The sequence below is a fragment of the Bombus fervidus genome, chromosome 14, assembly GCF_041682495.2.
Source record: "Bombus fervidus isolate BK054 chromosome 14, iyBomFerv1, whole genome shotgun sequence".
In the NCBI taxonomy this organism is placed as follows: Eukaryota; Metazoa; Arthropoda; class Insecta; order Hymenoptera; family Apidae; genus Bombus; species Bombus fervidus.
The window spans coordinates 3847438-3864612 of NC_091530.1; the positions used below are offsets into that span (position 1 = coordinate 3847438).

At 32.3% G+C, this 17175-nt stretch overlaps 3 protein-coding genes across 3 annotated transcripts in view; all 3 read right to left on the minus strand.

The window, feature by feature from the left end:
* The window catches only part of LOC139994291 (RYamide receptor), a 46990-nt gene extending 45883 nt beyond the window's left edge, over positions 1-1107 (minus strand). Inside the window, exon 1 of the mRNA XM_072016795.1 lies at positions 139-1107. The gene's annotated coding sequence lies outside the window, so the exon portion shown is untranslated. The remainder of the gene's footprint in view (positions 1-138) is intronic.
* Positions 1108-9704: 8597 nt separating this feature from the next.
* Positions 9705-13055, minus strand: LOC139994039 (uncharacterized). Its single transcript, XM_072016313.1, has 3 exons — positions 12569-13055; positions 11034-12478; positions 9705-10727 (listed from the first exon to the last, which is right to left on the minus strand). The coding sequence occupies exons 1-3, from the start codon at positions 13009-13011 to the stop codon at positions 9880-9882; spliced, it is 2736 nt and encodes a 911-aa protein (XP_071872414.1). The 5' UTR covers positions 13012-13055; the 3' UTR covers positions 9705-9879.
* A 1825-nt stretch (positions 13056-14880) lies between these two features.
* LOC139994077 (protein spaetzle-like) lies at positions 14881-17144 on the minus strand. The gene is made up of 4 exons (XM_074112034.1): positions 16965-17144; positions 16287-16352; positions 16126-16229; positions 14881-15682 (listed from the first exon to the last, which is right to left on the minus strand). The coding sequence occupies exons 2-4, from the start codon at positions 16323-16325 to the stop codon at positions 15457-15459; spliced, it is 369 nt and encodes a 122-aa protein (XP_073968135.1). The 5' UTR covers positions 16326-16352; positions 16965-17144; the 3' UTR covers positions 14881-15456.
* Positions 17145-17175: the final 31 nt, after the last annotated feature.

Consider the following 17175-nt stretch of genomic DNA (forward strand, 5'->3'; position numbering starts at 1 on the left):
TGGTTTGATTCAGTGTTACTCGAGCAAAATTTTGTACACCTCTGTAATCTAACGCGGCTGGTGCATCTCAACGCAAAGGACAGTAAAAGTTTCCAGGAGAGATGACGAGATGGGGAAAAAGTTGTCGAGTTATCCTACCTTGCTACGACGATGAATTTACACGACCCCCGTCCACAAGCATATTATTTCCTAATCGATCTGTCGCTTGTCATTTCCTCGTCTTCCGGTTAAAGTTTCATAGTGTCACGTAAAAAGTCTTTAAAAAACTTTCGATCAATTTCCACCATGCATCAGTTCCTCATTCTCCCATATAAGTTTTCGTTTTTATCACCATTTCTTTTTATCTTTGTAAGTAAGACAACGTATAGCACTATTTTACAGAACTTTTGAAATCATCGTTTTAAAGTCCATTTTTCGGACTAGTATCGAAGAGTTTCAATAATCTTCCATTTATCAGAGCTTCTATTTTATATTATTCTCGTTTACACAAACAACTTGAGCGTTCAGAACTCACATTAACAACGATTTAATATTAATTCGATTAATTTTAATACTCAATAAATATTCATTCGTCACAATTACTTGCAAATCACAATCTAAACGTTTCGGATACATTTCCTGCGTTAACACCATCCATTTAAGCGTCATCGAGGTACGATCATCACCTCCCCTTAACTGCTGCATATTAATAAGCAATCAACGATTTGCAATTCACCCACGCATTGTTCGAGACAATTTCCCATTTATATCTTGCGTAACGGTTGTCATCGATTCTCGATCATCGCGCCAGTCCTGTCCGTTCCATCTTATATCACTGATTAATTTCACGCCGACATCTACCAACTACATGAGAAAAGGAAAAAAGGAAGAGAAGATAGAAAAGAAAAATATATCGACAGCTTGTTGGACCACCGAAGAATAATATCCGAAATACGTGGAGAAAATTGTTTTTTCTAAGGTAAGGGTGATACGAAATAAAGTTTCATCAAGCGCGGCCGCAGGCAGACTGCGAACTTTGCACAAAGGACCAAACGGCGGCTAGAAAACGCGCACCCTTACTGCGCACCCCTATCGTAAACACGATATTCCATATATATTTTCTCGCGATAATATTTATTCGACCGATTGTGACATGTCGAGAATAGTTCATTTTTAAATGCATGTAATTTGGATTTTTCTATAAAACTATATAGATTGGTACGGATCGGTTAAAATTTCACAGCTATCCTATATCTTTCAGTTCTCTTGTTTTTTGTACAAATCAAATATTACATTTTGCAACGTGTTTCGTTAGTTAATTATTTTTTCTTTTTAAGATCGCTTATCGTTTAACTATTTTAGTTATAATTAAACGGCGGATTTTTATGTATCGATGGAAAATTTGAAGATACAAAAATGCGTACAATATGCAAAAATATATAAATATTCAAAGCAATATATAAATATTCAATACACTTGTAACTCATTTTACACGGTACCTTTCTACGCAATTCATTTTTATACGGTCATTTTTTTACACGGTTTATTCGCGTTTTAAACGCGTGTTATTAATTGCCACACGGTCTATTTAACATGTTTTGATTACGATTATGCGCTTTTTTAAAAACACGTTTTACCATTTTATTGTAAATGATACCGATATCGGATGCTTTGCACGATTTCAAGGGGATTTGGCTACTTTGATAACTTGTTACAAAGTAATAAAAGAAATGACAAAAGATACGTCATTTCAACTGATACAAAACGATCAGACGGAGGGTGTTTCGTACGATGAGAACAATTTTTTTCCAGTAATAAGAAAACGTGTTCGTTGTAATATAATAAAGTGTGACGATGAATAAACTGTCGATTTAAGAAACAAATATTCTTTTGGTTTTCTTTAATTATTTACTAAACAAAATATTGTTATCAAATGCAGTTCTATATTCTAAATTACTTTTCATAGAAAATATTTATATAATATTGGTATATTATGAATATTTGATAGATGACGAGTTTGTATTTAGGTTCTATTTCTCTAGTTATGTTCATATAAATATAAAAATATATAAAAATCCGCAGTCTACTTATTATATTATGCCATAACTGGTATCTGTCTATGAATTATCCCGGATTTCTTGTAAGAAAATGATTTTACGTGAAAAAATTAGTACAAGTAATAAATAGTAAGTAGAACAGATAAACGCTAAATGATGTCAGTCTGCGTGACGTCCTATGACATTTTCGTGGTCAGACAACCGGCTGAACATACTGTACATCGTGTGCCAACGTCAAGTCATTATTATGAGCGAGATATTGATGAATATTGAGCGAAACACTGAATAGCTTATGAACACGACTCTGGCTACAGATTTGATCACGCGAGATTCCACTTTCGAAAAGACTCGGGCGGCAGATCAGTGCGGTCGTTATTCTTAGGATGACCGTTCTAGAGGTGTTACGGTCAGGGTTAACATCCAAATGGAATAAGCTAGACACTGGATTTCTGCTTATTTTCTACATGTCCATTTGTTAGCGAACAAAAAGAATACAAAGAAATGTTACGAGTGTACAAAAAATCAAGTCTGATAATTTTTTTCGATTGTCATTATTTTACCCTTTTGATAATTTGACAAATTCCTCTATAAGGTTTTCGGATCTTTGATAACTATAAGTTAAAAGATCGGAATTTCAAATATGATTTTAAATTAGTTGATGTTATTTCTTATGTTTGACTTCAAAAAGTTTGGAAACCAGCTGTTAAAAAATTACTTTTACTAATCATAGTTAACTTAACGATAATAAATTCTTATCTTAAACGAAAAGAGTAAAATTAATATAAAGACTTATTCTTTAATAAAAATGAAATTAATGGAGTAACTCTTAGTCATTGTCGAATAACATCATTTAGGAGTATGTACGAAGCATTACTTATTCATGATACATATCTACATCGACGTAAAAAGGCATGTCATATAAGAAAATGATCTTCATTCCATCCCATACTGATAATCAAGCATCTCACGTAGAATATTATACTCCTAGGCTAAAAAATTTTATCACGTTCGCTGTAATATTTTTCAGGCTCATCATTGAAGCGTTTTTCTGTTGGAATTTGAATAAATTTTTAAAACGTCTCAAACACCTATCGACGAAAATGTATTAAAACTCACAGTGCCTTACGTCACAATGTAAAGAATTCTATAAACATGCAGAAGCTGATGCAGAAGCTTTGTATACTTCGCTGGCAAAAGCTCCTTTGTTCAAACAGAAAACGGTTTGATTGACAAAGTTGTTTGTTATCAGAAAGAACCAGTTTAATTTGGTTCAAATGATAGAGATAGTGTGTTCTGATGAGCCACGTGAACGAATCTACGAGCTTCTGTACGATCTATTAGGAACGTCGAATAATGTTAATGGTTTACACGGCATGCATGAGGACTATTATTTGCCACGTGTACAAACCTGGACGTTATATTTAGAGGTTCACTTCGAATATAGATGATAGGTGATAGATGCTTGGTGACGTTACTGATAAAGTTTTTATATTTCCTCGATTGTCTCACCCTTTTAAAAATACTATTCATGTTTAATACCCGAATGCTTATTCATTCGGTGTATTGGAATATTGCGTTTGGTGCCGTCTAATCGTGCCGAAGGTCCACCCATTAGCACGAAAAAGAATAATTGGAACTGACTTATATGGATACTGGTTTATAGTATTTGTTAGATTAAAACGGAGAAAGAAAGAGAGAGAGAGAGAGAGAAAGAGTTGACCCTTACTATCACAATATATCTTGTATAAGATATATTGTTAAAATATATTACTTGTATCTTGATTGATCTGACTAATTGTTAAACCATACCTGATTCGTTGTTGATGCTAAATTCTAAGCGTTGATGAGTGACTGACTTGACTGACAATGAGTTAAGCTAAATTATAATTAAATTGCGAATGGAAGTTAAGAAGTTGGTCGCTGGTGGACGAAGATTTGGTAACAAGATAGAAAATTCCGTCAGATTCTTTGAGATAAATTATTTTTAAAAATTGGGAAAAATTTAACTGAATAATATTCCACTCGTGATAAATGTAATTTCTTTAAGTGCTGTACATTATTGACTGCAGACCAGCCTTCTAAAGAATCGTTGAACTACGATGTAATTGAAATTTATTATGCTTAACCATATCATACTGTCATCTCATTGCTTTTCTTAACAATTTAAATATAATACATAAATACGTTTACTTGGCTACAAATGAAAAAAAAAGGAAAATTCTACATCGTGAATGGAGGAATACTTTGTTTTGAATTTGCCACGTCACAGTTTGATATTTCTGTATCAAATTGGTCTCATGAGTTCATTTAAATTGTATTAATTTCGATTTCCTGTTTTACAAGATCTTTCGCAGTACCAATTAATGAACAGTTATTAAACGAGATAAAATATAAAATAATATTGAAACGAGTAGGAAAAATTTAAATCTTTAAAATCCTCCTAATGCGCGAAATTCTCCAAGAATTGATGCATCAAGTAAATAATTGTTAAAACATACCATATGTCGCTGTTATTTAAGTTTTGTAGTTTTCTAACTATTATATTAAAATTGCTTCTTAATTAGCCATACACATTTCATACTTCATTCACGTTGAAGCTACACTTAAAGCTTCTTTCAAAGATCAAAGGAGAGTTCTACTAAATGGCCAATTTATGTAATAACTTTGTACATGTTAAAATCTAATAATTTAATTCAAAAGTCTCGAGAGACCAGATTTTATTACTTGAATTTCTTTGAAGCTTTAAAGCATAAATTAAAATGTTACACGTTTTGTGGTCAAATGTGGACACAAAGATGTGGACGTAGATTTTGCAAAAGGCTACAATTTGCATTTAAAACATTACAGAGAATACTGACTGCCCATTCAATCTACTTTTACATTATTGGAATTTCTGCTTTAAGAACCTGCTTCGGTTTTTGCATAAATTCATTTATGTGTAAATTGTGTTCCAAGCGGGCGATTATAAGGAGTAGACACGTGATATTAATGTGGATTGACTTTGAGAAATAATGTTCCTTTATCATCTTTCAGATTTCTGTCTATTTACGATTAATTGATTATTTCTAAGAAAACTGTAAATTTTATGTAAAATTTAATTGTTCAGTAGCTTTTTCAATTGCCATTGATATATTTCGAAATAAATTTTCAGAAATATTTTGAGAAAATGATAATATCAATTATTGGAATTCTCGATGAAAGGAATATTTGATATTTTTAACCGATAACTTATTATAGTAATTGGTGCAACTGTAAAAAGTCAAATAAGTATTATTTATTATTTAAGTATGGATGTAGAAAAGAACTGCTATTTATATAACAGAATTTCAATCTGGACGAGTACTGCTCCTAATATTTGACACTAACAACTCAAATACAACGATGAAAAAGAAACATTCAGAATTTATCAATAAAAGATATGTTTTGCAACAAGACAATGTTAGTTTTACGTATCACCGAAGTCGATTTCGGTTCACCTATCCTATTCATCTGTACTAGTATAGTTCAACTATCGTTTATTTCAATCTGTACGAAACTTCGCAAAATTTTACGAAAGAACATTATCGCTTGATGTTTATAAAGTAAAAGAAAGCAAGGAATTGAGTGAATTAAAGTCTTGAGAAAGTTAAAAAATTTGAGATATTGATTATTCATTACCATAAAAAAATTAGAAAACTTTTGAATATAAATTGTCAGAATAGTAGTAGTTTTGTATAACATAATAATAGTTTTATATAAAAATATTGTCTGTTAAGTTTCTTAAACGTACGATATGGTATAAAAATTTATATAATATGAAATTTCATAATCATACGTAGGAAAATGGTAATAGTATAATACAACGTCGATTCGACAAAGCAAGAACTAAAATGGATACTAATCAGCCTCAGACATAGACGGAGCAACATTAGAAAATTGACGTTTGTTTCTTTAATGGTATCCTATTGAAAATTATTCATCCTAGAACAGGACCCAAAGATCTGGTTAGGAGTATCATAATGTTCGTGATATCAGCCAAAATTGTCAGAGGTATCAATGCTTTGACGAATAAAGCGTCGCCAAAGAGAATACCAGAATCGATGACAAAGATGGCAAACTGGCAAGCTTTACCGTTGGTACGTTGAACCTCTATATTCAAGTATTAAGATTGATTCCGGTGTGATTTGCAGCTGTATGGAGGTAATGTTACATATGTTATAAAACGATGGTTTATCCAGTAGAATATTACGTTTATGAAACGTTTATATGTAAACTAATAATAATTTTGTAATATATTAAAAAATGATATGTAATTTAAATATGGTAAATAATTTTCTACTTGTATGGAATTAGGTACTAATTAGCACATTATTAGTAATATAGTAAGATTGTATTTAATAGAAGACACTTTTTCGAGATTTTCTGTTGTTTTCTGTGCATTCTAGTAATGTTTGTGGTTTAAAATAAGACTTAATAAAGTATATAATGTAATTTTTAATTTAAATTAATGTATTCAGAGTATATTTCTTTAAATTAATTTAACTTAATTTCAATTATTGGCAAAGAGCAAAAGGTTGAGAAAAGCTGAGTAAAAGATGTAATACATTGAAATTCGAAGTTTTATCCGTGCAATATTATTTGATCCTTCGAGAGATTGGCACGCGATGAAGACAAACGTTTGACTTTTTTTTGTGGAATACATAATCTATGAAATTCTTGACCCTGAGCGAATATTCTGAGATCTATGCCTTCCAAGATTTACCAATTCAAATCTGACGTCGTGTCGGTTTGAAGGTGATACGGCTAACACTCTTACAAGTATTCGCGTCAATGGAAACAGAAACGAAGTCGTATCCACGGCGTTAATAATTCAAAATTGTTTTCAGCCTCGACTCGCTCCTTTCACTGATATTCTGGATTAAATTAGCCACGTTCCCTGGAGTATAACCTAGTTTCTAAGTCAGCAGACTTGTGATGGGTAGAATTTTAATTGATTCTCTCGAGTCACTTTTGTATGATAGAAACAATATAAAACTAAGTTACTTATTGCATATTTTCTGCTACGAGAAATGTAGAAAAATAGGGGAAATAAAGACAAAGAGTTAACAGAAACTGCGTGAAAAGTAAGATTACGTAAACGAATTAATAAAATAAAATTTGACGAACGTGATTAGTTAATGACATTAAGTTTAATATTTGTCTTCGGTATATAATAATCTAATCTTCAGTATATAATACAAAGAAATTTCCAGCTTTCTTTTTTCACAGAATATCCGCCTATTGTTTTATTTATTTCTTCTTTAACTGATTATATACAGTCGTTTTAACATAAAATCTATTTAATGTTTTATTATTCACATGATTACGAAATTGTGAAAATTTCTTAAACACAGTTATCGAAATGCATATTATCTCAAAAAATACAAAATCACTGTATCAAAGGATTGATTAATTTCTTGGAATTCGATATGACTGATATTTTTTTATTAAATTTTTTTATTAAAGAAATTCAGAATACTGTTGATCTTTTTCTCCTTTCGAAGACATATCTATTGACTTCACCTCAATAACAGATATAAGATCGTCAAGTCACAAAGCGGGATATCGACGTCTGATATATCTTTTCAACAAAACAATCATATCCTTTGGAAGATTCCAATGTGAGTATATATTTTCTGCAAACCATTAGAAATTTGATTCTATAATGATTATTAAAGTCCATGCAACAATTTTCATTTCTTCGAATTACGTAAATAGTTTTTGAAAATGCATTAACATAACGGTTGAACAGTTTGTCCGTAAAGGGAGCTGAATAATTAAAGTCTCGTTTCATGCTAATAAGAATTACGAACTAGACGCAAAGCGTAGGGGACTTTATAGAAACTGCTTTTGGAAACTTCAAAATGATATAAGCAAGGAATGTCACGCGAAAGAATCACGATAATGAAGCAAAAATATTTTGTTAGGTATGTTTTAAAGACAGTATTCTGAAAGCTCTCTAAATAATACTACGCGGCTTCGTATTAATTCGAAACATTTTAATTACTGTGAATGACATGTATCGTTAATATCGTTAAAAAGTGAGATTATTCAATGAGTTCAACGATGCTCAACGTGATTATAGCGAAACAATAATCCGTTCATTTTATGTTATATTCTCCAAGTATCTATAAATTAATAGGATATGTGTAAAACCAACAAATATAGGGATCGAACATTCTCGTGGCAAAAGTTTCGATAGAATTTATCAATTGTTATTAATCGTTAAAAAATTCAATTTACGTAATATTGATGGAAAGCATGCCGGAAATTTGGAACACCAATCTCTTTTATGGATCTGTAAAATTAGTAACAAGGTTAAATATTTTTCAAGACAGTAGCAGATACGGATACACTTTATTTGAAACAAAAATATTCAGATAATTTATTACTTCGATTTTTCAAGATAATTTTAGAATAGTAAGTTTGTCTCATGTAATAACACGAAGGTCACGTTCTTGCAAACCAATCGTTTATACTGGCGAAGTAATAAAATAATTTAAAGAAATATTATTTTTTCATTTAAATGCACTAATGCATAATTATTTCAAAATAATTACGAGTCAAATAAGATAACGCGTTATTTAAATAATCGTTCTTGAGATGATTATTTACAATAATTAGCATCGAGCACCCATTATATGTACAGATAAAAGTTGTGAAAATTGATTATCTTGACAACGTATTTCAAGGGCATCGAAATCGTCGACGATGTAGGAGGTATTCGACAGATTGATTATTTTTTATTTAAATATTATCCAAGCCTGAACCACATCGTAAAATGCAAATGTAAGTGTTTCAAAAATTAAGACTCGTACGTAATAAATTTACTTATATACACATATTCAATTTATTTACATACATAAATACAATCTTTTGGAAAACTATTTCTCATTCGAGCATTCCCTTATCTTATGTTTGCTTGCTGAACCATTGTTTACTGCTAAAAATGCATCGCGTGGCCTCCGTTTTGAGTTATGTCGTTAAATTTCCCTCAAATTTACATTATAGAAATATCACGTATTTTTCAAAGAAACTGATCCATCAATCAAACACTCGTTAATTTGATAATTATTTGTCGCAAAGTTTTACGATTTTAGCTTTCAATGCAAATGACGAACATATCATAATAGTACTGTATAATGCACGCTATAAATGAATTTGAAAATAAAGTTCAGGTTTTTTAATTAAACTATTCGCCCACAAAGAAGAAAAAGTGTATTTTAGCAGGGTATTGAAATAGAAAAATTGATGAAAACTGAATTCGTTTCTGAGCTTAAAAAATTACCGAAAAATAAAAAGTATTCGTTGAATTTAAATTTTCGTCAAATTAATACTATAATCTTCGACTTCGTCATATTATAGCAACTAGATCTAAATTCATTAATCAACCCCTTGTATGGATCTGTGAATACTTTAAAATTGATCTGTGAATACTTTACTATGTATCATCAAAATTATGTGATGAATGTTTATTGTACTTAGTATCGTGGAAGTATTATAGGGGCGTAGAGATTACTATTATATAGAAATAAATATAGTGCTGATGCTTAATTCTTCTGTATTATATTAGAACTTTCTATGAACAAGTACACGTTCCGTGTTTACAATATATCGATAAATTATAAATTCAACTTTCTTCCCAACACATTACATATAAATTAAAACTTCTTATTTATATATTTCAACCTTATTTCTCATATATTTCTCCATTTTATTTAATATTTTAGACTAAATTATAATAATTAAAAATAATTTTTTTGCGGACTATTCAACTTCCAAACAAAATCTTCCGAGAGTATATCTGCCTTTATCGGTTTATCTCTTAAAGTTTCGGTAAAGGAATCATTCCTCCGACCTTTCCTGTACTTAATACACTAGTGCCACTTTTCAAGTTCAACAAGCCTTTTAGGTTCAACGCACCACCTGAACTTAGCTTTCCAACCAAGCCGAGAGCTCCTTGAACAGCCTGCAAGTCCACAGCACTAATGCCAAGTTTCTGTGAACCTTTCGCACTCAAAAGGCTCTGAATATCTTCGCCTTCTTTCATGGATTGAAGGAGTACTGGAACCGTTTTCGTGACGCGTTCTATGTCTATAGAATTTACGCTAGTGGCGGACCACTTGTTTAAGGTACTAAGGCTAATGCCTGTTTTTTGCAATTCAAGGACTAAAGGAATTACTGCTTGAAGCGGTTTTATGTCCGAGACAGTTTTGCTTTTTAGTAAACCGGAAAGAGATTCAGATATTTTGGTTATCTTTTCTGACTGTACGAGAACCTCTTCTATGGCGCTTTGCAATTCTAGAATTACTTTGCGATTGGTTGCTAAATCTAAAAGACCACTGGTGTCTTTTCCTTCATTCACTAACTTAATGATCAAAACGACCTTTTCTTTGATTTCTCTCAACGACGCAATATCCTTGCTACCCTTTTTCAAATCTAATAGGCTGCTAGTATCTTTGCCTTCTTGAATCCATTTCTGTAATATTTTGACTTTTTCCGTGATTTCCTCCAAACTTGAAATTTTCTTCTCCCCCTTCTTTACTTTCAATACAGCCTCGAGGTTACCACCCTCCTCTAAGGATGTAGCAATGTTGCTAACCTGCTCTTTGACATCTGCCCAGTTTATACTAATACTGCCTTCCGCTACTACTTCACCATCTTTCCACTTTTCTGTAAAATAAATTTATTGGTTTATGAATTAAAGAAATCTTTTTGTTTTATGTGTTTCTAGTATTTACAAATCTATATTCGTATAGAGAGCAATTCTACGTGAAAAAATAAGAGAAAAATTTACTATAATATTTCTCCATCTGAGGCCTCGTTTTTGAGAAGATCAATTTTAAAGATTTGACAAGTATACTTTAACCTGGCTACTTGCGCACTGAACAATTCATAGGGCTTTAATTTTGCCAATTTCTCCAAATTTTATAATGTAGTAAATTTCTGTATATTCGTTTGATAATTTATTAAACCTACCTGATTCTCCACTGCTCTTCCAGTTGCCGTCGTTGTTCGACTTTTCGCTGTTCTTCCAGGTTTCGCTGTTTTTTGAGCTTTCACCGTTCTTTCCGCTTTCACTGCTTTTCCAGCTCTCGTTGCTCTCCGAGCTTCCACCATTCTTCCAATTTTTGCCGCTTTCCGAGCTTCCACCGTTCTTCCAATTTTTGTCGCTTTCAGAGCTTCCGCCGTTCTTCCAATTTTTGCCGCTTTCCGAGCTTCCGCCGTTCTTCCAATTTTTGTCGCTCTCCGAGTTTCCGCCGTTCTTCCACTTTTTTCCGCTTTCAGAGCTTCCGCCGTTCTTCCAATTTTTGTCGCTTTCTGAGCTTCCGCCGTTCTTCCAATTCTTGCCGCTTTCCGAGCTTCCACCGTTCTTCCAATTTTTGTCGTTTTCAGAGCTTCCGCCGTTCTTCCAATTTTTGCCGCTTTCCGAGCTTCCACCGTTCTTCCAATTTTTGTCGCTTTCAGAGCTTCCGCCGTTCTTCGAATTTTTATCGCTCTCCGAGCTTCCGCCATTCTTCCAATTTTTTCCGCTTTCAGAGCTTCCGCCGTTCTTCCAATTTTTGTCGCTTTCAGAGCTTCCGCCGTTCTTCGAATTTTTATCGCTCTCCGAGCTTCCGCCATTCTTCCAATTTTTTCCGCTTTCAGAGCTTCCGCCGTTCTTCCAATTTTTGTCGCTTTCAGAGCTTCCGCCGTTCTTCCAATTTTTGTCGCTTTCTGAGCTTCCGCCGTGCTTCCAATTTTTGCCGCTTTCCGAGCTTTCACCGTTCTTCGAATTTTTATCGCTTTCAGAGCTTCCACCGTTCTTCCAATTTTTGCCGCTCTCCGAGCTTCCGCCATTCTTCCAATTTTTGCCGCTCTCCGAGCTTCCGCCGTTCTTCCAATTTTTGCCGCTTTCCGAGCTTCCGCCGTTCTTCCAATTTTTGTCGCTTTCCGAGCTTCCGCCGTTCTTCCAATTTTTGTCGTTTTCAGAGCTTCCGCCGTTCTTCGAATTTTTATCGCTCTCCGAGCTTCCGCCGTTCTTCCAATTTTTGCCGCTCTCCGAGCTTCCGCCGTTCTTCCAATTTTTGTCGCTTTCTGAGCTTCCGCCGTTCTTCCAATTTTTGTCGCTTTCTGAGCTTCCGCCGTTCTTCCAATTTTTGTCGCTTTCTGAGCTTCCGCCGTTCTTCCAATTTTTGTCGCTTTCAGAACTTCCGCCGTTCTTCCAATTTTTGTCGCTTTCAGAGCTTCCGCCGTTCTTCCAATTCTTGCCGCTCTCCGAGCTTCCACCGTTCTTCGAATTTTTATCGCTTTCAGAGCTTCCACCGTTCTTCGAATTTTTATCGCTCTCCGAGCTTCCGCCGTTCTTCCAATTTTTTCCGCTTTCCGAGCTTCCGTCGTTCTTCCAATTTTTGCCGCTTTCCGAGCTTCCACCGTTCTTCCAGCTTCCGTCATTATTCCATTTTTCGCCGTTTTCCGAGCTTCCACCGTTCGTCCATTTTTCTCCGTTTTTCGAACTTCCACCGTTATTCCACTTTGCGCCGTTTTCCGAATTTCCGCCGTTATTCCATTTTTTGCCGTTTTCCGAGCTTCCACCGTTATTCCATTTTCCGCCGTTTTCCGAGCTTTCGCCGTTTTTCCATTTCTCGCTGCTACCCGAGCTTCCACCGTTTTTCCAATTTCCGCCGCTTTCTGAGCCTCCGCTGGTTTCTAAGCCTCCGCTGGTTTCTAAGCCTCCGCTGGTTTCTAAGCCTCCGCTGATTTCTATGCCTCCGCCGATTTTCCCGCTTTCTTTTTCATTTGACGATTTAGAAGCCGAGGAGCTTTGCGATGCTTCTTCCTTTTTCTCCACTTGGGAACTCTTCGATCCGGAGCTTTCTGCAGACGCATCCCCTTCCTTTCTAGCTTCTATACTCACGCCTGCGATCGCTATCTGCACGCAGACGAATACTGCCAACAACAACAACGTGATCTTCATGGTTAGCTGTTTCCTTTTTGGACTGCTGCAGTACGGTGACGAAGTCGTTGCTTTTATACTTGAATGAAAATTAAACATCAACACCTGCAACCGCGAATATTTCTTTCCGCAGACATATTTTTATTTCCGTTTATTTTCTTTGAAGCGATATGATGGACGTCAATTTGCAATGTGGCCATAGGTATTGACATTCGTTTGCGGAAGCTCTCGTAATTAGTATGTCCTGCTGTGTTTTCTCAACTTGTCAAAAGTTTTATGGTTTATTCAAGCTAATGTTATTTCGAATTTTAAAATATCCCAATTATACTTGCTTTGTTATCCTGTGCAGAGGATATTTTAATACTTAAATGTTTCGTATTTGCATATAACAAAATACAAAGTAGACGAGTTACGTGTAATAACAAATTATGTTTGTTCGTTTGGCATTTAGCTAGAATGTTAATCGTATTGTATTTTCGGATATTCGCCGTTATTTTCATTTAATTATTGATTAATGTTGTTGTTATAATATTGTTAGAACAAGATACGAGAGTTTCGTTTTATTATTCTATCATTTTCGAACGTTACAGTCAAAGTTAAGAAACATCGAGATATCAGAGCAACGTGGTAATAAATAAAAAGAAGATGTTGTCGGATATAAAAGTACTTACATAAATTATGTAAGTTATTTTTATTATAAGTGACAGAATTATACTAATATCATCAATGTCACTTGTTTAAATATTGTTACTATAGCACGCAAGTAACTTGTTTTGAGAAAACGTATTAAAGATGTATTAAGAAGACACATGTATGACTTTAGATATACATAATTAAAGACAATTTATTGTAAATTTTATTTATTTGTTTCAAACAGTATTAAATAAAATATCAGTTCAGAAATGAAAGGACGAATATTGTGCTTTGACAAGTGGAAGCAACGTTGTTTACGTCTTGGGAAAAACACATAAATGGAAGTTTTTATTGTTTCGTAGAACAGAAGTTCAATTTTTTAATTCATGTTTTATTAATTATTCGTGCTTTTCCGTTCTTTATTTATGCATTCTAAAGTCAACTGATATCTTAAGAAAATTTTTTAACAATTTATTAATCTAAATACTTTTTTGTATTCAGAGTATTATATATAAAGAATTGTCTACAAATTATCGAAATCCTAATGTACAATATTTACAAACCAAAGAAAAATAATTAAAACAAATTGATTTTATAAAAAGGAAGATGATCTTTAATTTGGTAATAAATGTAAAACTTTTTGAGAGGATTATAACATTGTAAGCAAGATTATTGAACAAGAAATATACAATTGAAACAAATCCCATTGAAGGTGATAAAATATAAATAAATTTTATTGTAAAATAACGTTGAAAATATTATCGAAATATGTTGCCAAGAAATCAAAAAATTCCAATTCTTTTCGTTCTGTATGTAGCTTTGTTTCCCATATTATTTTCCAGATATCATATTTAGCAGTTTAACAGGTGTTATGACATGGTGACGTATTACTGAATCACAATATATTCAGCTGTTGAAAATGACGACCGAAACGTGAAATAAAATAAATATATCAAGAAAAATTTTTTTATTTGGTTGTTACTATGCTACTATATTTTATTAATTACTATTTTTAATATACAGATTGCGTTGCCACCAAATTATCTCTTTATAGCTAACAATTATTAATTCTTAAATTTTGCATCAAAATAAAAACTGCAGTTAATTACAATCTTTTCTTACGTAAGCGAAAGAAGTTGGATTTTAGAAGATTAACTATATTTTTATTTTTATTTAACAAAATTTAATGGGAAATAAAATGAAAGTCTAATGCTTGGAAATATTCCGTCATTCATACAGTTTCTGATAAAATGAAAAAATTGAGGACATATTTTTGCAGAGTTATTGCTTTTATTTATTTCACCGCACTTTACATATGTAACACTTTATTACTTCGTCCAGTCGTGATATTCAAATTTTATTACATTTATATCTATATACTTTGTCATTTTTCTTATTCGAAGCATATGTACTTACATATACAAATGAAATATAATAAATGTCTGATCATTAAACAATAAACATTAAACACAAAACAATAGAATAAAAATATAAAAGAATTCGTTTCTTTAAAAATTCATCTGTATTAACAAAGATAAAAAAGATTAAAATATAATTGTTCAGTTATTTGTTACGTAATATAGTCCTGCAAAAATTTCTTACAACAATAAACACTTCTCTTTATCTTTTTAAGAAGCTTTATATGCACAATCTTGTATCTGACATAACGACTATATCGCGTATAGATAATCAATAAAAATATACGGATAAACGAGCTATAACAGAAGGGTAAATGTTATGAGAAAAAAAAAATCACAGAATAATGGAATTTTCTCTTAATTATTTCATTCTTCGATATAAAATAAACATCTGTTTTAGATAAATTTAATAAGGTCACTTGATATTGCTTGATTTGTTTTGAAGGTCTTCTACGAGCCGCATGTCAGGGCCGACGTATTCAATGTAACAGTAGCAATGGGATGGAAATCGGAATTGTTGATAGGTGTACGAGCCACCCTTCTGAAGTCCTAGGAGTTGATTATGAACGTACCTTTGTTTACATACGGTTATGTAACCTCTTGCGAACCCATTTATCGAGCTACAGAGTTTGCCTTCGTTGCTATAAAAAAAAATAATGATTTCAAGATCGTTTTAATGAAATAAAATACTTTAATAAAATAAATATATAAAATAAAATAAATATAGACTATATATATAGGAAAATGACACAAACATTTAACAAATTTTATAAAATTATGAAAATTTTAATAACCAATCGATAAGGTCCTGACATATTCTTATAAGTCTTTACCCTTACAATTAGGAATACACGCACTTCAGGTTGAGAACCACTGAACTAAGATATTTAACGATAAAATTGACAACGATAATATATTAGTTATTGCTGTTTATATCGTTCAATCTGTTCAAATATTCTTCTTCCTATGTATATAGGTAGCAGTAATATAAATATAAAAAGCTGTTGGTATTTTATGACTCGAAACAAACAGAGCCGACAGGGGTCAATTTCTTTTATATAGTCAACGTAGGTATTGTACATACACGCATTTTTCTATGTGTACTCCCTGCACCACATCGTCAGTGTTAAGGACGTACGACCACTCGTTATTTATATTTTCCGCCGTTTTTGGAAAGATAATTTTCTCCTGAAATTATTTTGAAAGATATAGATAGAAATCGAGTACTAAATTTTACGTACTTACGATTGACTGACAGAATTTCGTTCCATATTCTGAGTACATCGGTAGAGTGGGTTTAATTGGTTCTACCTAAAAGTAAAATCAACGAAATTTGAAAAATGAAATGCAACATATCTATCAATTACAGATATTATATATAAATATGTTATAAAAAAGTGAAGGAATGAAGTAATTTATAAATTGATTAATAAAAATATGAAATTGGAGAGGAAAGATTGAATATTAGGAGAAGAACATGATAAGTCGCATTTCCTATCTTCTATAGGAAAGCAACTTTAAAATTCAATTATCAGTTAATACCATACTTATTACTAAAATTGTCTTTTCATTTGATTTTGACTTTTTACATGTCATCTTTTTAAATTCGCTTTAAGATTGTAAAAATATCAGAATTTTTTAATTCCTTGTCATAATGTTAAAATACCGTCCGTTTTAATAGTTATGTTTTTGGCTTTCATAAAGCTTTTTCAACTTATCAGCTATTTCTAAAAGACCTCCGAATCTAACAGATTATTTTGATTTCCAATTATATCTCATTTAAATTCTCCGTTTTAATCCACCGTTTTAAAAATGAGTGACAATAAAATCAGAAAATCGACGCATATATACATACTTATCGTGTTTTATTCCTATGATCTTCCATTAGAAAATGAAAATACTTTTATAAAAATGAATACTAACCGTATCGAGATTATTATAATTTTTGAGAAGCGAATGTTTGCTAATTATTTTCTTCACCACATCAAAGGGATAATTAGTAACATTCTCGCAGAAGGTCTGTCCTTTACAAAAAGGTATTGATTCATTTTGCCAGTGAGTGTCGCTGTGGACGTTGTTGAAGACCTTTCAAAAGATACGATTCGTTAAGATCCTAATGTTTCTGATACTTTGA